Consider the following 14,517-nt stretch of genomic DNA (forward strand, 5'->3'; position numbering starts at 1 on the left):
GCTCTTGGCCAGCTTAGCTCTTGGCCCTCGATACAGCTCCTCTATCATCTCCACTTCTTCAAGTCTCCCTCCCATCCACCCATCTCAATATTCCAAACATCAGCTCCTGCAGAACCAACTCATATGCTTTCTCAAGATCCATAAAAGCTACATAGCAGTAATATTCTCCATTTATCGTTCTTTCACACTTCTGTCTCATTGCAAATATTGTATTTATACTACGCCTTTGCTGCCTAAAGCCATGTTGCTCCTCTTCTTTATTTTCCTCCACCTTGCACCTCAACCATGCCTCCAAAACTTTCTCAAGGACTTTGAGACGCTGACTTAACAGGTGATGCCCCGATAAGTGTTTGGATTATTTGCATTACCCTTACCCTTCCGAAGAGGCACTATCAATCCCATTCTCCTGTCATCTGATATCCTTGCCTGATCCCAGCAAACCCATAGTCATCTGTGAAGCCACTTTGCTCCAGTATGTCCAACTCCCTTGATCATATCATCTTGACCGGTCTTCATCTCCTTCGGTGCTGCTTCTACCTCCTCTACTGCGATCGATACCTTTTGAGGTTTCTCCATAATTGTTGGTGGTGCTTGCATTTGCAACTCCTTCTTCTCATTTAGCAGCCTTTGGCAATTTTTTTTTTGTACTTCAACCACCTCTTTAGGGTTAGTCACCACACAGTTCCCGTCCTTCACACACAGATTTCTTCAAATCTTGTATTTCATTGTTTCTCTCTTTTAACAACCCCCAAACCAATTTCCTGCTATCATCTTCTCCAGCTTTCTGTATAATTCCTCCCAAGCATCCACTCTTGCCTTGGCAACTGCCTTCTTAGCCTCTTTTTTTGCCTGTTTGTATGAATTTTGTATTCTCATTATCATGACCTGCTGCCTCAAACTCTTTGAATAATTCTTTATTCTTTTTAACTTCTCTTGTACATGTGACTTCCACCACGAGCTTGTTCTCTGAAAGTGCCTCATCTCTGCCTCATGTTACTTCCAATGGCTTAATGACTTCACTGTTGTTGGCAAAGCATGAAAGCCTTCCTTTACTTTTTGGCAGAACTCTTCCTTTCTCCCCCTCTCCCTCTTACAAAACCACCAATGCAATTTCTTCCTCAATTTCATCTTCTTTCCTGTTATCTCAAATTGCCGTCAGATTTTAGCTATTAATATCTTACCTTGTTCTGGCACATATTCACTCAGTGTAACCTTTATAGCTTTCACCTTTTTCATGTGTTTCTCTTCTTATCAAAATATTGTCTACTTGGGTTTTACTTTTTGTGCTGTAGAATGTCACTGCGTGGGATTCTCTTATTTTCAAACCATGTATTCACCACTGAAAATCCGTAGAACAAACATCACTCAACCCACTTCTCTCCTTCTGCATTTCTTTTATCAAAGCCAAATTTACCCACCACCCCTTTCATGGACAGCAAGTTCATATCACCCCCAACCACTAACAAGATGATACTGTCACTCATAACCACAAACTCTGCTAGCTCATTGCTAATGCTCTTCTTCTCTTCCATCGGTCGACCTCATTGCACAGCATATGCTGACATCACACATAACCCTACTCTCTGTCATCAGCCATAGTGCTGTCAGTCGCTCTCTTCTTTCTACCCTCATGACACCCTGAGCAATCTCTGGGGTCACAATAGTAGCTACTCCATTCATTTTCTTTTTCCTCCAGGCCAAAAAATGTTAAATCCACCTTTCAAGATTTTACTTTTGCATCCACACCACCTAATTTCCTGGAGACATAGTATATGGATTTTCCTTCCAGTCATTGCCATCTCTCCTGACCTACCTGTTAGTGAACCTACATTCCACGCTGCAATTTCCAGGTCTTGCCTAATGTGTTGCTGTTGCCTGCAAGAGGGCACATCAGCTATCCCCGATGTGTTAGCAGGTTTTAAATGACTGGAGCATGCAGGATCCATAATACATGAAGAACCTAGGAACTAAGTAGCCACTGGCACTGGCCACTTTGCTGGCCCCCTGGCGGTTTTCATTCAGAGTTTACCTTCTCAATCAGCTGCCATCCAAAGCTTCCAAGCCTCATCCACCCAAATCTGAGAGGTTTCAGAGTGGCAGCCGGCTTAGTCTGTATCCGCAAAAAGAACAGGAGGACTTGTGGCACCTTAGAGACTAACCCATTTATTTGAGCATGAGCTTTCGTGAGCTACAGCTCACTTCATCGGATGCATGCAGTGGAAAATACAGTGGGGAGATTTATATACACAGAGAACATGAAACAATGGGTGTTACCATGCACACTGTAAGGAGAGTGATCACTTAAGGTGAGCTATTACCAGCAGGAGAGCTGGGGGGGGCGGAGATCTTTTGTAGTGATAATCAAGGTGGGCCATTTCCAGCAGTTGACAAGAACTTCTGAGGAACAGTGGGGGGGGGGGGAGAATAAACATGGGAAAATAGTTTTGCTTTGTGTAATGACCCATCCACTCCCAGTCTCTATTCAAGCCTAAGTTAATTGTATCCAGTTTGCAAATTAATTCCAGTTCAGCAGTGTCTCATTGGAGTCTGTTTTTGAAGTTTTTTTGTTGAAGAATTGCCACTTTTAGGTCTGTAACCAAAGAGTGACCAGAGAGATTGAAGTGTTCTCCGACTGGTTTTTGAATGTTATAATTCTTGACGTCTGATTTGTGTCCATTTATTCTTTTACGTAGAGACTGTCTGGTTTGGCCAATGTCCATGGCAGAGGGGCATTGCTGGCACAGGATGGCATAGATCACATTGGTGGATGTATTGGTAGATAATCTGAGCGCCATTTCCGCCTCTCGGGGCAAAAAGCTGCCCTACCCTCAACACTTGTCTGCCAAGTTAGGGTTGATCACTTATACCACTTTTTAGGGTTGATCACTTATACCACTCAGTCCCCAGAGCTGTATTTGCCACTCAGTGAGTGTTAACTCCCTCTACCATAAGGAGATTACGATTGGAAATTTCCCTTTCCGGAGCTGAGGCTACAGTGGCATTATTCCAACTCCTCCAGTACTTTTAAGGGAAACATAAAAAAGGTTAATTAAAGTGATTAACCTTATAAATCATTCCCTTCTGGAAAAATCCTATAGAAGTTAATAGAAAGTGATACATTTACAATGCAGTATTTAAATCATCATGGAGAATTCCTTAGCAAGGATATAATTCTCTATTAAATTCGACAGCTCTTTAGAGTACTCTCTGTAGAACACTATTGGATTCTTCTCTATTAAATTCTGCAGGAGTTTTCTGTAAATGTTGGGACACTAATAACCATTTTTAAAAGGTTCGTAATGAACATAAAGAATTTAAAAAAAATGATGAGTGCCATACAATCATAGAGGAATGACACGATCTAGAAGTCTAAAATGCAACAAAAATGATCATCAGTTTTCCAACTGTGGTTTAGACTGAACTGATGTTTCCTATTGTATAACCAGAGCACTGGAAGTGAGCATACTCCTCCCGTCTTCTGCATACTGGCGCTGCAAGGCAGAATTAGAAAAAGTGCACACATTCATATGAAAAATTCTTTTCCTTGCTAGAAATGAAATTCTGTCCATTTAAACCAGCTGATGATTCAGCCGGATTTCTTTGTCTTTGCTGAGATCATCCCCTTGACTGTAGTATGTTCCTCCCTATGGAAGAGCAAGAAAGACAACTGTTCACTGGGGAGCGCCTTGTGAATATAAAGCCACAAAATGTACTTGGATTTAGAATACTTTGCGCTTTTAAAATGGAAATGCTGTGGAAAATATCAGAATTACTATGCAACCCCTTTGTGAAATGTCTGCATAATTCTGAACTCTGTTACATCTGCTGTTTGTATAGCATTTCTCTTGATAATTTTCTCTGTCACTTAGCTCCTATCTTTGTAGCAGCTGTGCACTGCTAATGACTTCCTTTACTAGGCAGGTTCTATACGGTGGTTTTTTAAGCCTCTAGTACAAAATAATTTGGCACCCCATAACCTTGGGGAGAATTGGGTTTTGGGAAGGGATTTCTTGGGCCCACAAAAATCTTTATAAACATAGTTTCTTCCACAAGTATTTATACAAACATGCATTGAACTATTTTCAAAAAGTGTGGAAAGAAATGGAATAACAATGTTAATGCTAAGATGCTAAGCTCTTGACTTTGTCATTAGGATCTTTTTTCTGGATGTAAAAGAGTGGTAACATTTTGAGATTGTGATTAAGCACATGAAAGAAAGTCTACCTTGAACGTGATATTGCCTATGAGTTAATTGGTTTAAATATCACCCCAGATTAGGACAGGGACATGTCAGACTGGCGAAGTCTGCAAGACATCCTCTGAAACCTTGTAACTCTTTAGCTGAATCTGGCAGAAGGCAAATCTCTGCTATGCTAATGCTGTGAGGAGAAGACACCCACTCTGCTGTTTTAACAGACCCACATTGTATGGTGTAATTGTGCGTGCTAGAATTATGCTGAGAACTGAAAGTCAGTAGGAGTCAGGCACCTAAACTACTTAGATATTTTTGTAAACTCCAGTAGGCAGCTCTCTGCATTTTGAGGCACATAAATCCCTTTGTACCTCTTACCCTTGTTATGTTATATAAATGAGATGAATTGCCTAAATATATGGACCTAAACATGGATAACATTACATTTTTCTTTCAAAAAAATTGTTTTTACTCTTCAGTCATTGCCATCAGTTGTATTTAATGTACTTTTCATAAACATCAGATCTAGTTTTAAAAAATTAGATTGAAGTCATTCCTGTGCAAAAAGCTAACAAATGACCACTACATCACTTACATTCCTTTAAAGCCATATTTTGAAGGCAACATAAATGGGTACACAGTAGGGCTGGTCAAAAATTTTCTAATTAAATTATATTTTGGACTACATCTCCCATGATGCACCATGGCCAGTGACTCCTATGACACACCCCTTCTCGTCAAGAGAGTAGAAACTGGTGCATCCTGGGAGATGTAGGCTGTCTAGAAAGCTCAGCTGACAGAGGAGAAAAGCACGTAAACTATGAATTCTATAGAGTGACCAGACAGCAAATGTGAAAAATCAGGACGGGGGTGGAGGGTAATAGGATCCTATATAAGAAAAAGACCCAAAAATCGGGACTGTCCCTATAAAACTGGGACATCTGATCACCCTAGACTTCTATCAGTGGTGCCATTTTGAATTAAAATATTTTTTGAAAACTAAATTTGTCAACGTTTTCTGTGGGGGAGAGAAAACCCTAATCCGACCAGCTCTAGTCCATAGGCCTTTCACTGATCTTTGCTGAGGGGTGAATTCTACCCATTCAGGAGATCTGATTCTGTAATCAGAGACCAGGACTCAGTTAACATCCCTGATTTGAACAGAATGTGTCTTACTGGACTACATTAAAAGATTACAAGAATTACATTAAAAGATTAAAATAAATCAAACAATTAAAATTTGATGTTTAAACATGTTTGCAAAGAGCTGTTGTTGTAAAATGAGACAAACAATGTTTTTGTATTTATGTATTTTCCGTCTGAATAATTTTGTCACTAGGAAGTGCAACGCTGTACAGCCGACATGAACATCACAGCAGAACATTCCAATCACCCAGATAACAAGCACAAGAACAGATACATCAACATTTTAGCATGTGAGTAAGCATTTACAGTAAATACAGTACATAAATTGTACAAGGCCCTCTGTTCTAAGAAGGTCAGTGCATGAGAGGAAAACCCAGGTTGCTTAAAATTAATTTTAATCAGAGAGGGACAGCAATTGACAATTACAATTCTAGTCTTGTTGAAGTCTATATGAGTTTTGCGATTGACTTCAATGGGGCCAGGGTTTCACCCACACTTTTTATTGGGAAAACGTTGACAGTTAGGTGTTAGATATTGTAAGTTTAGCTTACAAAAGTAGCAGTCCTGCATAAGACAATGCAACTGAATAATTAAGATCAAATTACTGGCAGAACTCTATATGCTAATCTGAAAAACGACTTAAGGGAGATGTGTGGTGGATCAAAGTGTTTTATTGATGATCCTTGGGATTCATTTATCTTCCCAAATATGCTAAAGCTGAGATTGGTATGTCTGTCACATTTCAAACTGCTCCACGAGAGAGAGCGACTTGGACAAACAATGACCTTCTTAGCACATTGCAGGTCTCTCTCATCATCCTTCGGAGAATTGCAAAGCTGAAGTCTGTTTCAGGACTGCAAATTATTCTGAGTCTGAGATGGGAGGTGGAATAACTTTCTCTGTTGTCATCTCTCATGTAGAACTGATGGGAGATTGGCAGTCAACACATATTGTATAACAGTACTGAATTCCTGCTCCTGTAAAGGGCACAATGCAGAGCTTTGCACTCAAGAACACCAAACGCAAATGGGACAAATCCAGCATGATTTTAATTGTATAAAAAATACAACCCTCTGACTTACATCCTCCGAGAGGGAGGATGGCCCAGTGGTTAGGGTGGGTCTTGGAAGACACCATGGGAGTGGAGAGACCTTACAGGCACTCAGATACTACGGGTTTCAGAGTAACAGCCGTGTTAGTCTGTATTAGCAAAAAGAAAAGGAGTACTTGGGGCACCTTAGAGACTAACCAATTTATTTGAGCATAAGCTTTCGTGAGCTACAGCTCACTTCATCGGATGCATACTGTGGAAACTGCAGAAGACATTATATACACAGAGACCATGAAAAAATACCTCCTCCCATCCCACTCTCCTGCTGGTAATAGCTTATCTAAAGTGATCGCTCTCCTTACAATGTGTATGATAATCAAGTTGGGCCATTTCCAGCACAAATCCAGGTTTTCTCACCCTCCGCCCCCACACACACAAACTCACTCTCCTGCTGGTAATAGCCCATCCAAAGTGACCACTCTCTTTACAATTTTCAGAGTAACAGCCGTGTTAGTCTATATTCGCAAAAAGAAAAGGAGTACTTGTGGCACCTTAGAGACTAACCAATTTATTTGAGCATCCCCCCCAACCCCCATGAGGTGAGAAAACCTGGATTTGTGCTGGAAATGGCCCACCTTGATTATCATGCACATTGTAGGGAGAGTGGTCACTTTGGATAAGCTATTACCAGCAGGAGAGTGAGTTTGTGTGTGTGGTTTTTGGAAAAGGGGGAGGAGGGGGTTAGAAAACCTGGATTTGTGCTGGAAATGGCCCACCTTGATTATCATACACATTGTAAAGAGAGTGGTCACTTTGGATGGGCTATTACTAGCAGGAGAGTGAGTTTGTGTGTGGGGGGGCGGAGGGTGAGAAAACCTGGATTTGTGCTGGAAATGGCCCAACTTGATTATCATACACATTGTAAGGAGAGTGATCACTTTAGATAAGCTATTACCAGCAGGAGAGTGGGATGGGAGGAGGTATTGTTTCATGGTCTCTGTGTATATAATGTCTTCTGCAGTTTCCACAGTATGCATCCAATGAAGTGAGCTGTAGCTCACGAAAGCTTATGCTCAAATAAATTGGTTAGTCCCTAAGGTGCCACAAGTCCTCCTTTTCTTTTTTCAGATACTACGGTAAGGGGGCGGTCCTTCAATAGGTCCCCCTACTCCTAACGCATCTACTCCTCCTTCTTAAAGGGACGCTGTCACATACTAAAAAAAAAAAAAAACCACCCCCCATTTGTGTACAGTCCAAGGTTGTGATCCTGCAATCAGATCCATGAGAGCAGACCCTTCCCTTTCCATCACCGTAAAGTCAGTTTACACAGATTATGTGCAGGCAAAGTGAATATCACCCATAAATAGCTAGGAAATAGGATGGTTTACCTGCATTATTTTTAATGTACTTTCCCTTCGTGCTTCTCTGCTGTTTTTTCTCATAGATGATCACAGTAGGGTGAAACTAAGGCCTTCTCCAGGAAAAGATTCTAAGCACAGTGACTACATTAATGCTAATTATGTTGATGTAAGTTGTTTGAATATTTTTTCTCCTCTCTCATTGTAAATACATTCATAAAAGGGGATATCTATCCAATTGCTCCTTATGAAGTGTTTGTGTTTTCTGACTTCCCCTGGACTCCTGCTACAAACTCCTCAAATATTCAGAACAGGAAAGGCACCTCTCTTTGTTACCTGTAAATTATTAATACATCTGCCTTGCTGCTGCTTTCATCTTACTTTGCATTTTGGTTTTCTTTGAAGGGTTACAACAAAGCAAAAGCCTATATTGCTACCCAGGGACCTTTAAAGTCTACATTTGAAGATTTCTGGAGAATGATTTGGGAACAAAATTCTGGAATCATTATCATGATTACAAACCTCGTGGAAAAAGGAAGAGTAAGGGACTATGTAGCTTGTTAATGGCTACCCTTTTCTATTTAATATAGTGAATTAAATCCTGCCTTCTGATTCATGAATGGGCAGAATTTGACCCATTAGCTTTAAATACACAAATAACGTCTTGCTATATAGTGTGTAAATACCAGAGCGGAGATACAAATTACTAGGCATGATTTTTTACCCTTTCTAATAAACTTTAAATACGTTTTTAATAAAACCAAAATGACCCCAACCCATCTAATTCTCCCTTTATTCAGAGAAAATGTGATCAGTACTGGCCAACGGAGAATAGCGAGGAATACGGCAACATTATAGTCACATTGAAGAGCACAAAGGTACATGCCTGCTACACCGTCCGCCGTTTCACAGTCAGGAACACAAAAATGAAAAAGGTGAGTGAGCCCCCTCTGTTCATGTTAATTTCCTGTATGGCTTGTTAAGTGAAAGCATCATGCCAGCAAAGCCAAGGGGTCTTGCCTGCTATGTGTACAACTTTCAGTAGCTGGCTGGTGAGAAATAACTACGTGAAACTTGGGTTACTGGATATCTGGCAAGAGCATTTACACTGCAGTGCCTGTACCCACAGTGGGGAGCTGTGCAGTGTTTCTTCTCCATCGGGGGAGTTCTCATGGCTATCGTTTTCCCCGCTCTCCTGTGCATTTCTCGCTGGGGACTCTGTCTGCATCAAACAAGAGGCAGAGCCTGGGGAGCAGGGGCACGTCTCCATTTTAGTCTCAGCTGACACATGCTTGTTTGAACATGTTGATAGAGTCTGAAGTAGTTCCAAGCCTGCCCTTTCCTAATATTTATCTGCTTGTTGGGTACGTTTTACATACAGGGTCAGAAAGGAAACCCCAAAGGGCGACAGAACGAGCGAACGGTTATTCAGTATCACTATACACAGTGGCCTGACATGGGAGTGCCAGAATACGCTCTGCCTGTGCTAACCTTTGTGAGGAGATCTTCAGCCGCCAGGACCCCGGAAATGGGACCCGTGCTTGTACACTGCAGGTATGGCAACTCTGGGCATGGAAAGCACGCCTGGGATGCAACAGGTAATGTAGGTGGGTCCTTATTAACAAGCAAATACAACAGATTATTAACACAACAATTCAAAGCAAAATGAAACTCATCTCAGTGCAAAGCCTTTGAACCACTTCATCCAAGCAGTGATGCATCAGTCTTCTGCAAGGTGCCTACACAGGGGTGAATGTCAGATGCAAACAAAGGTGCTGGCAAAGCACATGCACAATTCCACATACTAGCTGTTTGCACTAGACATTTCTAAGGTTTGTTTAGAAAATTCCAGCCATCCAACCAGGGAGTAACGATGCCATGTCTCTCTAGGCTGACCAGTCATGCTCTGTGAATAAAGATTAATGAATAATCAAAGACCTAGTTAAGGAATTAGTTTGCAAACCAGCCATGGTCTGAAAGATGTTAGCATTGATTGTATGGCAAACAGTTCTTGGGAAATGGTCTGGTCGCAGATAAGATAATAGTCTCAACCAGCCGATCGAGAGACGTGATCGTTCCCCTCTATTCGACATTGGTGAGGCCTCATCTGGAGTACTGTGTCCAGTTTTGGGCCCCACACTACAAGAAGGATGTGGAAAAATTGGAAAGAGTCCAGCGGAGGGCAACAAAAATGATGAGGGGACTGGAACACATGACTTATGAGGAGAGGCTGAGGGAACTGGGGATGTTTAGTCTATGGAAGAGAAGAGTCAGGGGGGATTTGATAGCTGCTTTCAAATACCTGAAAGGGGGTTCCAAAGAGGATGGATCTAGACTGTTCTCAGTGGTGGCAGATGACAGAACAAGGAGTAATGGTCTCAAGTTGCAGTGGGGGAGATTTAGGTTGGATATTAGGAAAAACTTTTTCACTAGGAGGGTGGTGAAACACTGGAATGCGTTACCTAGGGAGGTGGTGGAATCTCCTTCCTTAGAGGTTTTTAAGGTCAAGCTTGACAAAGCCCTGGCTGGGATGATTTAGTTGGGGATCGGTCCTGCTTTCAGCAGGGAGTTGGACTAGATGACCTCCTGAGGTCCCTTCCAACCCTGATGTTCTATGATTCTATGATAACTTTCACACAGGAAAAGCAAGTAAATTCTGTGGCTACGTTATTTGCTATGAATAGAACACCCAGTGCTAGCAATGGGGGAGCTCTCCCAGATGTTAAGGTCAGAATAACCATCATATGACCATAATGGTCATCTAGTCCGACTTCCTGCATAGAGTTTAACCTGCAATGACTGGTGTTAGCACTTACACTCAGCAGGGGGCATCGCTGCAGTTGTCCTCAGAAGGAAGCTAGAGAGGGAAAAGGAAACAAACATTTGGAAACATAGCTAAAATAAGCACACATTTTCATGTGATTAAAATCCTAGAATGCATGTAACATGTTATTTAAGGGCTTTAATGATCAGGAGGGTCAAGGTGTTCTAATAAAATTTGGGGACAGAAATGTAGGAACTCTGTTTTGCCATTGCTAACATTTAATTTCATACAGCGGAATTATCAGGGTTTCTTTCCTGTCCTTTGCAGTGCTGGTGTGGGCAGAACGGGGACCTACATTGTGATAGACAGCATGCTGCAGCAGATAAAAGACAAAAGCACAGTTAACGTCCTGGGTTTCCTGAAACACATCAGGACACAGCGCAACTACCTCGTTCAAACAGAGGTAAAGGCTGGAGTGATACTGAATTCAAAGCAGTGTTCGTTTTTATGATGCGATCAAAAAGGAAATAGGTTTTTCAGTTACCTCTCTCTCAATGTGGAATACGTTTCAGCTGGCGTTTTGGTGACTTGGAATGTCTTTTTTCAAGACCAGAAACTTTTGATTCCTCCCTTGACTTCTTAAGTGTTGTTGAGATTATACTCGTGAATGTATACTCCAGTCTGAGCAGTATTTATAGAGTGAGCTTGCTGTAAAAAGGAAATGTAACCATTTCCTTCAGTGTGCTGTCCGCCTTCATTTATGACTCTGCTCCGTGTAATTGTCTCCTAACTCTTAAACTGCTTGCTCTGGCCTTTCTAGGAGCAGTACATTTTTATTCATGATGCCTTGCTGGAAGCCATCCTTGGGAAGGAGACTGAAGTATCTGCAAACCAGCTGCATAGTTATGTTAACACTATTCTTATACCTGGAATAGGAGGAAAGACACGACTAGAGAAGCAATTCAAGGTAAAGGTTTATCAGGCATCAGGAGTGATTTCACCCCCACCCCCACAGCTCCCGATCTTGTATCACATGGAGAGTCTTTGCTATCATATCTAATCGGCAGAACTAGAGGAACCTGAACCAAAACGCTGGGTCCAAGCACCCCTGAATTTTGGGCAAGTTTCAGATTGAACACCCTTAGTTACAGTGATGTAAATCAGGACTAATGCTATTGAAGTCAATGGAGTTATACTAGGGTAAAACTGGTATGAAGAGAGAGTTGGGCACTCATTTGAACTATGCTGCTGACCCCTCATTCTGTAAGGAGCTTGAACCAAAATGGTGAATCCAAACACTCCTTAGATTTGATTAGTTTTCGATCTAGATCAGGATCCAAACTTGGTGTCTCAGACCCATCTCCAGTTAAAACAAATGGAAATGGTTGTTGTTAGCACAATTAAAAATGTCAGTATTGTACATACGGGATAAATTAGTTTTCTTGAGACTCTAAAAAAAAACCCAGCTGTTACAGCTGTCGCTTTTCCAGGAATACATTACAGATAATTTTCATCATTTAAAAAGTTTGCTGTTTTCCCACATTTAAGAATTAAAAGCCTCCAGCCATTTAAGATTTTCTGATTACATTTTAGATACACATTTAAAACTACTTTGTGTTACTGTGTGTCGTTAGGTGAATCTGTGCAGACCCTGTTTTCACAGATAAACTCCCTCAGACAAATACCAGCTAAAGACATGAACTCGTTAAACAAATTAAACCAGGTGCCAAATGATTCAAAAAGTGAATAGCCCATTTCCTGAATTCCCTGGTGAGACTCTGGGTTTCTGTAGCATTCAGGTGCTTAACAACCAAATAAAAAAAATTGCACGAGGAGAAAAAAATCAGCACAGAAAAATGTTGAGATTTTTTCCAAGTAGTAAATAATAACTATAAAAATGTTTTTTAGAGAGTGGTGGCAACAAATTCAGAAATACTGAAGGGTATGTCTACAATGCAGTACAACAACCGCAGCTGGCCCAGGTCAGCTGACTCAAGGTCATGGGGCTTGGGTTTCGGGGCTATAAATTATTGTGTGGACATTCGGGCTTGGGCTGGAGCCTGGGTTCTGGGACCCTCCCTGCTTGTACTGTCTCAGATCCCAGACTACAGCATGAGTCCAAATGTCTACACTGCAATTTTATAGCCCCGCAAGCCTGAGTCAGCTGACCGGGGCCAGCTGCAGGTGGTTTATTTTTAGTGTAGACATACCCTAAGTGTCTTAGCCACCTAATTCCCATTTTAAAAAGTGACTTAGATGCTTAGAAGCCTATGTCCCAATGAGACTCCTAAGGGCCAGATGTATAAAGGGATGTAAGCACCTAAAAAAGCACATAGGCACCTACTGCGATTTACCAAAACACTTCAGTAAGTTAGGTACCAGTAAGTTAGGAGCTTTTGAAATTGGGACTTTAGCTCCTAAAGGTATGTCTACACTAGGACAGCAGGTGGAGCATAGACACCGCATGCCCAGCTAGCACGGGTGTAAACAGCAGTGTAGACAGTGAGGTATGGCTTAGGCAAGTAGCATGCCCTACACCTGAACCCTAGGATTTACATCCTGCACTGCTTTCTATTTTTAGCAGTATAATGTCTCCCTGCCAGAGCTTGTCCTCACCATAGTGAAAGGCTCCGGCAGCAGGAAAAGGCTCTGGTAGGGGGAGCAGCTTCTTTCCCCACTGTCTCTCCCCACTGGAGCCTTTCGCTGCTGCATGTAGCTACAGAGTGCAGTGACAAGGGTGGACACAGCTGCCTTTCTCGCCGATGCATCCAATGAATTGAGCTGTAGCTCACGAAAGCTTATGCTCAAATAAATTGGTTAGTCTCTAAGGTGCCACAAGTACTCCTTTTCTTTTTGCGAATACAGACTAACACGGCTGTTACTCTGAAACCAACATAAGTGTAAACCAGGCCTACGTCACTTTTATATATTTGAAAATTTTGCCCTGGGTGAATATTGGCAGCTCTTTGATGTTACTTAGAGGTTTGGAATATCAGTAGAGAAGGGTTAATTGGCAAATGGGGGACACAGCACTTGGTTCTGGAGTGAGAGTTCTGAGCGAAGGGGGAAAGCTTTGTCTTATAGGGTTTTTTTTTCTTTTTTAAATGGTGGCTGTTTCAAGATGTTCAGAGGTTTGTAATAGCCCTGATGGGGATGGGATAGTGCAGGTCTGGTAATCAAGGATGCTAAATGCTATTTTATCACAAGGTTCTGCAGTTTGTCCCAAGGTATAACCGTTTATCACGTGGCTAGAACCTCCACACAGTGGAGGATTAGCCACTGGGCCAACAGGGTCTGTGCTCAGGAGCCCCAGCCAATTGGGGACCCCTGGAAAAATGGGGCACTGCCCCGACCCACTCTGCCTGTCCGGCGCTCCTGCTGGAGAGCGGGGTCACGGCACCAGGGCTTGCCCTGCTACCCCCACGCCCAGACCCCGATCCGCAGCAGGAACGGGAGGGGGCCTGCAGGCAAAAGGGGTGAAGCGGGGCCCCCACTTGCTCTGGCCCAGGGCCCCACAATAGCGTAATCTGCCTCTGCCTCTACATACATGTAGAGAGCCAAATCGATCGTTAGGCAGAATATACCAGTGCCGCCCCATTTAATTTAATGCCCATTGTGTATCTGATCGAGGGATCTCTTTAATGAGATTGCTAAACTGCTATTCTCTTGTTGATATTTTAATGAATAGAGCTGGTCAAAAATTTTCAACCAGAATCTTTTCCAGCTAAAAAATGGGGTTTTGTTGAATATAAAATCACATGAAAATGTTGTCAGCTAAATTTTGAATTTTTTTTAGTGAGAAATTTCAAAACTTTTCATTTCAGTTTTTGAGAATTTGAAATTTTAATGTTCCCTTTCTTCTTTCCTTTTTTGCCACTCAAAGCAATAAAATTAATAATGTACAGGTTTTATTCCACTTTTCCCATGCACTTTTTACCTTTTTCCCCACTCTGCAAAATTTCAAATCTTCGCCATCTCTGGGAAAAATTACAGAAGAGTAAAAAGA

At 41.9% G+C, this 14,517-nt stretch overlaps 1 protein-coding gene across 5 annotated transcripts in view; it reads left to right on the plus strand.

The window, feature by feature from the left end:
* PTPRG (protein tyrosine phosphatase receptor type G) overlaps positions 1–14,517 on the plus strand; it is a 618,498-nt gene that overhangs the window by 585,454 nt on the left and 18,527 nt on the right. For all 5 annotated transcript variants that reach the window (XM_048858998.2, XM_075130209.1, XM_075130210.1 and 2 more), the window contains 7 exons: positions 5,532–5,628; positions 7,834–7,916; positions 8,153–8,287; positions 8,548–8,682; positions 9,129–9,301; positions 10,839–10,974; positions 11,332–11,478. In XM_048858998.2, coding sequence (XP_048714955.1) covers positions 5,532–5,628; positions 7,834–7,916; positions 8,153–8,287; positions 8,548–8,682; positions 9,129–9,301; positions 10,839–10,974; positions 11,332–11,478 — 906 coding nt within the window. The remainder of the gene's footprint in view (positions 1–5,531; positions 5,629–7,833; positions 7,917–8,152; positions 8,288–8,547; positions 8,683–9,128; positions 9,302–10,838; positions 10,975–11,331; positions 11,479–14,517) is intronic.

Source organism: Caretta caretta, chromosome 7, assembly GCF_965140235.1.
Source record: "Caretta caretta isolate rCarCar2 chromosome 7, rCarCar1.hap1, whole genome shotgun sequence".
Classification (NCBI taxonomy): domain Eukaryota; kingdom Metazoa; phylum Chordata; order Testudines; family Cheloniidae; genus Caretta; species Caretta caretta.